Raw genomic sequence first — 12,252 nt, forward strand, 5'->3', positions numbered from 1 at the left:
CAAAAAATGTAGGCCCAGATCGCAGTTTATATCTTCAAATGGATAAGGCGTTTCGGCAGACTGCCATCATCACATCGAAAACTTCTTTCTCCAATTTATCACCCCCACCCCAATAGCAAGCCAGTGGTTCTTACCCCACAGCATTTCTTTTCAGATAGTAAGTAACAACTCCACCAAATACAGCTGAAACCGATCCAGTGGTTTAGGACGAGCTTTTTGTCCGCTGCCTTGACAAAGTATGCACAACTGGCATATATTTCACATATATTTAGCGCATTTCACTCATATTTCATCTGTATCTGTAGCGAATTTCGCCCTGCAGTTTTGTTTTCACACACCTTAGAATTTATGACACTATATCTTCTGAAACATGTCTCGTATAAAAATAGAATTTTGCAGGGACATTCAGAAATATACTTGGATACTGCCCGCAGTATTTGTTGCGAATAGTGTCAGAGTAAAGACGTAATAAATTATAATGCCGTGCGTGATGCATCTTTTTTTCGCGTATCTCACTGTTTGTGGCGTCATATCTCTTGACCTATGTGTCGTACCATTTATATATATATATATATATATATATATATATATATATATATATATATATATATATATATGTGTGTGTGTGTGTGTGTGTGTGTGTGTGTGTGTGTGTGTGTCCATATTCACGGGATACTATCGGAGAAATATGTTGCGAAAAGAGTTAGTTACTAATAAGTAATAAATTTCAACGTCATGCATGATGCGCCAGTTCTTTACGCATCTCAGTGTTTATTACGTTATATGTCCTGAACTATGTGTGATACCATGATATAATTTCGTAAGTGCAGTTAGCGGCATATGTGGACACTGTCTACGAAATTTATTGCGAATAGTGTCATTAGCACAGAAGTAATAGATTTAAACGTCGTGCATGATGAAGCAGTTTTTTACGCATCTCACTCTTTTTGATGCCATATTTCCTGAACGGTGATAGGTGAGTGGTTCCTTCCCCGACAGCGATTGTTGCCTAACAGTAAGTGATATGTGTACAAAATTTGGTTGATATCGGTTCAGGGTTTTAGTAGGAGACGAAGAACATACACTATTTGATCAAAAGTATCCGGACACCTGGCTGAAAACAACTTACAAGTTCGTGGCGCCCTCATGGGTAATGCTGGAATTCAATATGGTGTTGGCCCACCCTTAGACTTGATGACAGCTTCCATTCTCGCAGGCATACGTTCAATCAGGTGCTGGAAGGTTTCTTGGGGAATGGCGGCCCATTCTTCACCGAGTGCTGCACTGAGGAGAGGTATCGATGTCGGTCGCTGAGGCATGGCACGAAGTCGGCGTTGCCAAAACATCCCAAAGGTTTTCTATAGGATTCAGGTCAGGACTCTGTGCAGGCCAGTCCATTACAGGGGTGTTTTTCTCGTGTAACCACTCCGCCACAGGCCGTGCATTATGAACAGTGGGAAGTTAGAAGGTGCATAAAACAACAATGTAGGCTTGTGCTGTGATAGTGCCACCCAAAACAACATGGGGTGCAAGCCCCCTCCGTGAAAAACACGACCACGCCATAACACCACCACCTCCAAATTTTACTGTTGGCCCTACTCATGTTACCAGATGACGTTCACCGGGCATTCGCCATACCCACACCCTGCCTTCGGATCGCATTGTGTACAGTGATTCGTCACTCCACATAACGTTTTTCCACAGTTTAATCGACCAATGGTTACGCTCGTTACACCAAGCGAGGCGTTGTTTGGCGTTTGCCGGCGTGGTGTGTGGCTAATGAGCAGCCACTCGACCATGAAATCCAAGTTTTCTCACCTCCCGCCTTACTGTCATAGTACTTTCAGTAGATCCTAATGCAGTATGGAATTTCTGTGTGATTGTCCGGATAGATGTCTGCCTATTACACATTACGACCTTCTTCAACTGTCGGCGGTCTCTGTCAGTCAATAGAGGCGGTCGGCCTGAACGCTTTTGTGCTGTACGTGTCCCTTTACGTTTCCTCTTCACTATCACATCGGAAACAGTGGACCTAGGGATGTTTAGGACTGTGGAAATCTCGCGTACAGACGTCTGACACATGTGACACCCAACCATCTGACCAACTTGGAAGTCCGTGAGTTTTGCGGAGCATCCCATTCTGCTCTCTCACGATGTCTAATGACTAGTGAGTTCGCTGATATGGAGTGCGTGGCAGTACGTGGCAGCACAATGCACCTAATACGAAAAACGTATTTTTTTTTTTGGGGGGGGGGGGTCTAGTTACTTTCGATCACATGGTGTATAGTCTCGAAAATGACCTCAATTCGGAAGCAAGAAAGTACATAGTCTTCAGGTACGGCATATATAGCTGAAGCCTCTCGTTGATGATCCGACCCCATAGAGCAACCAGACTGGGAGGATGCTGACTGCTGCCTTTTACCCGCTGTACTGAGCTGTTTCAGTGACTGAGATCAAAGATGGTTCAAATGGCTCTGAGCACTATGTGACTTAACTTCTGAGGTCATCAGTCGCCTAGAACTTAGAACTAATTAAACCTAACTAACCTAAGGACATCACACACATCCATGCCCGAGGCAGGATTCGAACCTGCGACCGTAGCGGTCACGCGGTTCCAGACTGAAGCGCCTTTAACCGCACGGCCACATCGGCCGGCTTGACTGAGATCAGCTGACTGTTCTAAGGATCGTCATCTTCAGTTGATGGCGCTGTCTGAAGATAGCCTAAGACCAAGCCGAAAAGGGTCATTTTACTAAAATAACCATCCCTATATAGACTGCTTTTTCACTGATTTTATATAGCTTAAAAGATCACTGTTCCCCAAAAACGTTACCAAAAATTTTGAATCGAGTTGTGGCTGGATACCTGAGTGTTCTCGAAACCAGGAATGTATGACAGTTGCTTTCTTGAACTTAGTCACGCCATACTCATTATGGAGATTTAGAAGAAAGGGCAACACTTAGTTACTGAGGAGGTTATTTAAAATAAATGCCCTGGTTCATGGTAATCTGAATTAGTGGTCCCAAACACTAAAAACAGTAAAGAATCGGCACTTGAATGCACGTCACCTTAACTGCTGATTAAACGTTCATCGGGCTACTGCTACAATGACTCCCCGCATCATTTGAAAACGGGCAAAACCGCGTCTCGTCCGATCACAGTACAAATACCCTCGAGTCACCTACTGTCCAGTTTGTATCTCCGTTGACCAACTGATGACGTGCAGCTTGACACTGTGAACGCCGGCCGAAGTGGCCGTGTGGTTAAAGGCGCTGCAGTCTGGAACCGCAAGACCGCTACGGTCGCAGGTTCGAATCCTGCCTCGGGCATGGATGTTTGTGATGTCCTTAGGTTAGTTAGGTTTAACTAGTTCTAAGTTCTAGGGGACTAATAACCTCAGCAGTTGAGTCCCATAGTGCTCAGAGCCATTTTGACACTGTGAACAGTGTTCTTTTGCAAGTACGCGACTGCAAATGTCCGCTGCATACAGTTCCCCTAGCCATTTTCGCACGGAAACTGGTTGAGATGGACCTGAATTCACTGTCAGCAACAATTCCTGACCGGTGTCAAACCGATTGTCGTTGAGGAGGTGTGACACTCGTCTCCGATCCCTGTCGTATCTTCCTACGACCAGTGCTCGTGTGCTTTGTTACACGAGCATCATTTCTTGTAGAAACGTTGGAGAGTCCCTGTTGACATACCAACAAATTGGTCAGCTACATTCACAGTGTGGACACGGGCACGTCCGTACATGACTGCTCTTTCCTGGCATTCTGTCATCTCTCTACACAGATCCATCTTACTGCACTGATTCCATAAGTCCCACTGGTACATGTACACGACTTCACTGCCGTGTTTTACGACAGCTTGCAGGGTCACATGACCACGCGTTGCCAGTTGTAAACAGTCCATAGCGACCAGTGTGCTCTTTTAAGAATGTTGCTAATATTTTGTCTAGTGAGCTCACCTAATTAAACTGTAGAATTCCCAGTCGTGATTGCATCATTTATTTTGACAGACAAACAGTTTCGGCAGTACGCCCGTCATCAGACCTTCAAAAAAGCTGTGGCCAAAAGTGAGTATTCCGATGGGTAACAGTGGAATCACGTCGCTATTGGCTAGTTGTGCCATACGGTACCCTTACCAGATTAATCGATACAGTCTGTATGCGCTGCCAGTAAGGCTGTGTCACAGTGGCTCCGATAATGGTGGATTCGGCCGACGACCGACTTCTGCCGGAAACGGCCGATCTTTTCAAATCAATATGTCACTACGTATGCGGTCACACTATAGCCGATCTTATCAGCCGAACGTGCAGACTTTGGATGACAATCCGTGAAATTCAAATCAGTTTGTTTGCTTCCGTCAAATCGGCCGACGTTCTAGCACACAATATATGAAGCATGAGAAACTAATAATTTTAGTCCAAGAAATAGTGTGTTTGTGGCACCCTAAGGATGAAAATACCATAACTGGGATATAGTTCGGAATCTATGGACTGAAATCGCAGGTTATTGTGAAACCTCAAATAGCCAAAATCTTTATTGGAAATTTTAGGCATAGATTATAACATCAGAAATTAATTTGTTCGGGTGAAAAGGATGGCGTATCTGCTTATACTAGACCTTTTTGTGGTAGGTTGTCATTAGTTGTCTACAAACTACTATTATTACTGCTTACTGGTATTTTATGCCAGTAGTGTAGCGATTCTGTTAATATGAAGTGGTTTGCAAATGTGGTGTACTGTATGGATTTCCACTTCCAAGTGCTTTAGGTTTTCAGAGGATCTTATGCTAGTCCGCAGCTCGTGGTCGTGCGGTAGCGTTCTCACTTCCCACGCCCGGGTTCCCGGGTTCGATTCCCGGCAGGGTCAGGGAATTTCTCTGCCTCGTGATAACTGGGTGTTGTGTGCTGTCCTTAGGTTAGTTAGGTTTAAGTAGTTCTAAGTTCTAGGGGACTGATGAGTATAGATATTGAGTCCCATAGTGCTCAAAGCCATTTGAACCAATTTTGATTTTACGCTACATTTTATGCCTGCCTTTCACTCATACGCTAAATAACAGTCATTGAAGGTTAACTGACGTACTTCTGCACAACTTTAAATAAGTGATTATAACTTACTTTTCTAGGTCACCACGAATTATCTCTGCCGGCCGCGGTGGTCTCGCGGTTCTGGGCGCCCAGTCCGGAACCGCGCGACTGCTACGGTCTCAGGTTCGAATCCTGCCTCGGGCATGGATGGGTGTGATGTCCTTAGGTTAGTTAGGTTTAAGGCGTTCTAAGTTCTAGGGGACTGATGACCACAGATGTTAAGTCCCATAGTGCTCAGAGCCATTTGAACCAATTATCTCTAGTGTGTAACAAATGGTTCAAATGGCTCTAAGCACTATGGGACTTAACACCTGAGGTCATCAGTCCCTTAGACTTAGAACTGGCTGGCTCTGAGCACTATGGGACTCAACATCTTAGGTCATAAGTCCCCTAGAACTTAGAACTACTTAAACCTAACTAACCTAAGGACATCACACACACCCATGCCCGAGGCAGGATTCGAACCTGCGACCGTAGCAGTCCCGCGGTTCCGGACTGCAGCGCCAGAACCGCACGCCACCGCGGCCGGCAGACTTAGAACTACTTAAACCTAACTAACCTACCGAGCGAGGTGGCGCTGTGGTTAGCACACTGGACTCGCATTCGGGAGGACGACGGTTCAATCCTGCGTCCGGCCATCCTGATTTAGGTTTTCCGTGATTTCCCTAAATCATTCCAGGCAAATGCCGGGATGGTTCCTTTGAAAGGGCACGGCCGACTTCCTTCCCCCTCCTTCCCTAATCCGATGAGACCGATGACCTCACCGTTTGGTCTCTTCCCCCAAACAATCCAATCCAATCCTAACTAACCTAAGTACATCACACACATCCATGCCCGAGGCAGGATTCGAACCTGCGACCGTAGCAGCAGCGCGGTTCCGGACTGATGAGCCTAGAACCGCTCGGCCACGGCGGGCGGCTGAGTGTCTCCCGTCATCTCATATATTCGTAAAACCTGTCTGGTAATTCCTATAACAATGTCTATAGTATTCACCATGTTCTTTACGAGAGGAAAGCTCATTCGCATGCAGTCGGCGACTCTTTAATAGCAGAAGCCACTATGCAGCACTCGCATCCAAGCACAGAGGCGTCGTGGAATCTACACCACGCTAAGAGGTTAAAATCTAACCTACTTCATGCATAGAATAGATTCTAACCCAATCTCTACGACCCTGCAAAACCTGCCAAGCAGATCGGACGCACTATGACCACCCTATCGCCCGATGTCGGTGCCGCTGTGAACGCAGCCTAGGAGAACAGAAATACAGAGGCGCTGATATGCGGACGCGCCGCCAACGTCACAGGCAGTCCGATATAAAAAGGCTGCCGCGCTCGGCGACGAAGACAGCTAGCTGCTGCAGGCGTCGACATGGCGCGCGTGGGTGAGTAGACGGGCGGCCTGCCGCGCATGGTTCCTCGCTTGCATTACTCCACAATAGGCCGCCAGGGTGTACGCGTTTGCACTAAACGGGAGAACACGGCAAGCGCCATAACCTGATCTCCCAGAAACTTCACTCATTGGGAGAGGGGTCAAAACAAGCGAAACCGTTTCTCGGCTCATCGGTAGATAAGTTTCTGAAAAAAAAAAGATGGCTAAAGTTTTCGAGGTATTTTGGAGGCACTTAACGTGCCTTTTACGGCATGATTTCGTGAGATGAAATGATGGCACAGTAGTTAGCGTCGCGGCCTTTTTTTTTTTTTTTAATTTTGCACCCCATGTTCGAAACATGATTATTACTTTTTTTGTTTTTCATTTGTATACCAACGTTTGTAGACGATTACTACACGAATATTTTCCAGTGGATATTGATATAACGTTGTCCTTAACAGTCTACAACTTATATAAGAACGTAGGCTTCCGTGGCCGGTGTCATAGTGATTAAAATTCTTCTGGGTATTATGCCGCGTCATTGCTAAAAACTAACAACTATAATAAACTAAAACCGACGTTTCGGCCGAATTTCCCCGGCCTTCCTCAGGGCACGACGTGTTTTGCATGGGGATAGGTGCTTCTATTTATTACAGACTATCGATGTCCGACGTCATGGTTGCCAATTAAAAGTTTTACAACCGTGACGTCAGAAATCGATAGTTTGTAATAAATAGAAGCACCTATCCCCATGCAAAATCAGTCGTTCCCTGAGGAAGGCCGTTGCAATTCGGCCGAAACGTCGGTTTTAGTTTATTACTGTTGTTAGTTTTTAGCGATGACGCGGCATAATACCCAGAAGAAAGTCTAAAACTTGTATGCCAAACGAATGAATTAAAAAATTAAAAAAAAAGCACGGGAAAATTATTTGAAATTATTTTTGGTGAAATTCCCCGGGCACATAATGATTCATAATCACTTGCAAGCGCCAGTTTTATGAAAAGACGTCCGTTATGCATGGTTTGTCGCAAAATTATTGCCAACACACGAGATATTCAGCAGTGTTTATCTGCTCTGCATAGTAACTAACAGTTCTTGATAAAACTTTACGTAGTTTTCGTGTTAGATTTCTTAGTGTTTTCTTGATCGTTTAGAACAGAAAGCGCCCTAAAACCGTCTTTTGTTTGTTTCGCGGCCGTTAGCCACTAGTCACTTGAATCAGCAGTTGTCTTGTGACAGCCAGAGCGAGAGCACCAGCAGCAGCGAGTACTGATTGTATAAAGCGTTTATTTTGCATTTTGTTTACGACCTTCCACTAAGGAAGGGATTCTATTTGTGTTTATCTGCTCTGCATAGAAACTAACAGTTCTTGATCGTTAGGAGAGAAATTTATTTTGTACTTATTTGCTGCGCTTAGCTTTTAAATAGTTTTTCTGGGAAAACCTAGCGTAGTTTTCGCGTCTCGTATTTCAGTGAGTGTTTCTTGATTATCAGAGTAGCTCATCAGAAGATTATCTTGGGAATTTGTCACCGTATAGAGTAGGGTAAACATAGTCATGTGTAGGGACTGTGGTTGTTGTGAGCGGACGCAAGGAGAATTGGCCACTCTTCGGGGGCAGGTGGAGGCTTTGTCTGTTAGGCTCATCGAGCTCGAGGCGCAGGCGTCGGCTCGTAGTGGCGTTGGGGCAACTGTGGTGAGACCTATGCCTACTTCGGTGGCCTTGGAATCACATGGAACCCCTGATGTCGCTGCGTCTTCCGGCAGTGAGCATCTTACCGGTCAGCCATCACTCCAGGGTGAATGGCGGACAGTGGTGGGCTCGCGCGTGCCTGGCCGAAAGGCGAAGGTGGGATCTGGCCGCGTGGCAGCTGCCTTACCCCTTTCCAACAGGTACGGGGTGCATCCTAGTGGTGATGACATCGTTTCCGAGCCACCACAGGATGCCTCGCCTGTTGGGCCAGTGGCCGATTCTCCGGCAAGGTCCCGACAGTCACAGAGGGCGGGCCTATTAGTTATAGGGAGCTCCAACGTTAGGCGGGTTATGGAGCCCCTCAGGAAAATAGCGGGTAGGTCGGGGAAGAATGCCAGTGTGCACTCGGTGTGCTTGCCGGGGGGTCTCGTCCGTAATGTGGAGGAGGCCCTTCCGGCAGCTATTGAACGCACTGGGTGTGACCAGCTGCAGATAGTAGCACATGTCGGAACGAATGACGCCTGCCGCTTGGGTTCTGAGGCCATCCTTGGTTCCTTCCGGCAGCTGGCTGATTTGGTGAAGACAACCAGCATCGCACGCGGAGTGCAAGCTGAGCTTAATATCTGCAGCATAGTGCCCAGAGTCGATCGCGGTCCTCTGGTTTGGAGCCGTGTGGAGGGTCTAAACCAGAGGCTCAGACGACTCTGCGACTATAATGGTTGCAAATTCATCGACCTCCGTTATTGGGTGGAGAACTGTAGGGCCCCCCTAGACAGGTCAGGCGTGCACTACACACCGGAAGCAGCTACTAGGGTAGCAGAGTACGTGTGGCGTGCACACGGGGGTTTTTTAGGTTAGAGGGACCCCCCCTTGGGCGAAACGATAAAATACCTGACGGCTTACCAGAGAGAACATCAGCATCGTTGATAAAGAACGTCCGTCCTCAGAGACCAAAAACAGGAAAAGTTAACGTAATATTGGTAAACTGCAGGAGTATCCAGGTCAAGGTTCCTGAATTAGTATCGCTTATTGAAGGAAATAGTGCGCATATAGTATTAGGAACGGAAAGTTGGTTAAAACCGGAAGTGAACAGTAACGAAATCCTAGACACAGAATGGAATATATACCGCAAGGATAGGATAAACGCCAATGGTGGAGGAGTATTTATAGCAGTAAAGAATTCAATAATATCCAGTGAAGTTATTAGCGAATGCGAATGTGAAATAATCTGGGTTAAGTTAAGTATCAAAGGTGGGTCAGATATGATAGTCGGATGCTTCTATAGACCACCTGCATCAGCAACCGTAGTAGTTGAGCGCCTCAGAGAGAACCTGCAGAACGTCGTGAAGAAGTTTCGTGATCATACTATTGTAATAGGGGGAGACTTCAATCTACCAGGTATAGAATGGGATAGTCACACAATCAGAACTGGAGCCAGGGACAGAGACTCTTGTGACATTATCCTGACTGCCTTGTCCGAGAATTACTTCGAGCAGATAGTTAGAGAACCAACTCGTGAAGCTAACGTTTTAGACCTCATAGCAACAAATAGACCGGAACTTTTCGACTCCGTGAATGTAGAAGAGGGTATCAGTGATCATAAGTCAGTGGTTGCATCAATGACTACAAGTATAGTAAGAAATGCCAAGAAAGGAAGGAAAATATATTTGCTTAACAAGAGTGATAGGACACAAATCGCAGAATATCTGAGTGACCACCATCAAACGTTCATTTCTGAGGAAGAGGATGTGGAACAAAAATGGAAAAAATTCAGAAACATCGTCCAGTACGCCTTAGATAAGTTCGTACCGACTAAGATCCAAAGCGAGGGGAAAGATCCACCGTGGTATAACAATCATGTACGAAAGGTACTACGGAAACAAAGAAAGCTTCATCATAGGTTTAAGAGTAGTCGAATCATAGCTGATAAGGAAAAGCTGAACGAAGCGAAAAAGAGCGTAAAGAGAGCAATGAGAGAAGCATTCAACGAATTCGAACATAAAACATTGGCAAACAATCTAAACAAGAACCCTAAAAAGTTTTGGTCATATGTAAAATCGGTAAGCGGATCTAAATCCCCTATTCAGTCACTCGTTGACCACGATGGCACCGAAACAGAGGACGACCGAAGAAAGGCAGAAATACTGAATTCAGTGTTCCGAAACTGTTTCACTGCGGAAAATCGTAACACGGTCCCTGACTTCAGCCGTCGCACGGACGCCAAAATGGAAAATATTGAAATAAACGATATCGGAATTGAAAAACAACTGCTATCACTTAGTAGCGGAAAAGCATCCGGACCAGACGAGATACCCGTAAGATTCTACAGTGATTATGCTAAAGAACTTGCCCCCTTTCTATCAGCAATTTATCGTAGATCTCTGGAAGAACGTAAAGTACCTAGCGACTGGAAGAAAGCGCAGGTCGTTCCCATTTTCAAGAAGGGTCATAAATCAGATGCGAATAATTATAGGCCTATTTCGCTTACGTCAATCTGTTGTAGAATAATGGAACATGTTTTATGTTCTCGTATTATGACGTTCTTAGATAATACAAATCTCCTTCATCATAACCAACATGGATTCCGCAAACAGAGATCATGTGAAACTCAGCTCGCCCTATTTGTCCAAGAAATTCACAGTGCCGTAGACACTGGCGAGCAGATTGATGCCGTATTCCTGGACTTCAGGAAGGCATTTGATACGGTTCCGCACTTACGTTTAGTGAAAAAAATACGAGCTTACGGAATATCGGACCAGGTTTGTGATTGGATTCAGGATTTCCTAGAAGAAAGAACACAACATGTCATTCTTAACGGTTCAAAATCTGCAGATGTAGAGGTAATTTCGGGAGTACCGCAAGGAAGCGTGATAGGACCTTTATTGTTTACAATATACATAAATGACTTAGTTGACAACATCGGTAGCTCCGTGAGGCTATTTGCAGATGACACGGTTGTCTACAAGAAAGTAGCAACATCAGAAGACTCGTACGTACTCCAGGAAGACCTGCAGAGGATTAATGAATGGTGCGACAGCTGGCAGCTTTCCCTAAACGTAGATAAATGTAATATAATGCGCATACATAGGGGCAGAAATCCATTCCAGTACGATTATGCCATAGGTGGTAAATCATTGGAAGCGGTAACGACCGTAAAATACTTAGGAGTTACTATCCGGAGCGATCTGAAGTGGAATGATCACATAAAACAAATAGTGGGAAAAGCAGGCGCCAGGTTGAGATTCATAGGAAGAATTCTAAGAAAATGTGACTCGTCGACGAAAGAAGTAGCTTACAAAACGCTTGTTCGTCCGATTCTTGAGTATTGCTCATCAGTATGGGACCCTTACCAGGTTGGATTAATAGAAGAGATAGACATGATCCAGCGAAAAGCAGCGCGATTCGTCATGGGGACATTTAGTCAGCGCGAGAGCGTTACGGAGATGCTGAACAAGCTCCAGTGGCGGACACTTCAAGAAAGGCGTTACGCAATACGGAGAGGTTTATTATCGAAATTACGAGAGAGCACATTCCGGGAAGAGATGGGCAACATATTACTACCGCCCACATATATCTCGCGTAATGATCACAACGAAAAGATCCGAGAAATTAGAGCAAATACGGAGACTTACAAGCAGTCGTTCTTCCCACGCACAATTCGTGAATGGAACAGGGAAGGGGGGATCAGATAGTGGTACAATAAGTACCCTCCGCCACACACCGTAAGGTGGCTCGCGGAGTATAGATGTAGATGTAGATGTAGATGTTAACGAAGTTTCTTTCCCAAGTGAGATTCATATGAAGAAATGTCACTGTGGCAAACCTGCCTTCGCGTAATGGTCGTGATATTCGTAACATCTGTGTTTCGAGTGTTTCTGTGATAGGTAGTATCCAAGGGAATGCACCAAATCTTCCTAAAGAATGAAGATGTGAAAGAAATACAAGAATTGATTTGAAAATGAAATTTGAGAATATGAAAAGATTTTAACCCCTCAGCATACCATACACACATATATTATAGGCATGTAATAAATGTATAATACTTATAGTAAAATTCAGTTGTACTTTTACAACTAGAATAACGCACTTGTATCCCTAATTT

At 45.2% G+C, this 12,252-nt stretch overlaps 1 protein-coding gene across 1 annotated transcript in view; it reads left to right on the top strand.

Annotated features, from left to right (window-relative positions):
• Positions 1-6,439: 6,439 nt before the first annotated feature.
• Positions 6,440-12,252, top strand: part of LOC126198483 (myogenesis-regulating glycosidase-like) — a 47,297-nt gene continuing 41,484 nt past the window's right edge. The window contains exon 1 of the mRNA XM_049934850.1: positions 6,440-6,472. Coding sequence (XP_049790807.1) covers positions 6,460-6,472 — 13 coding nt within the window. The 5' untranslated portion in view covers positions 6,440-6,459. The remainder of the gene's footprint in view (positions 6,473-12,252) is intronic.

The sequence above is a fragment of the Schistocerca nitens genome, chromosome 8 (assembly GCF_023898315.1).
Source record: "Schistocerca nitens isolate TAMUIC-IGC-003100 chromosome 8, iqSchNite1.1, whole genome shotgun sequence".
Lineage (NCBI taxonomy): Eukaryota > Metazoa > Arthropoda > Insecta > Orthoptera > Acrididae > Schistocerca > Schistocerca nitens.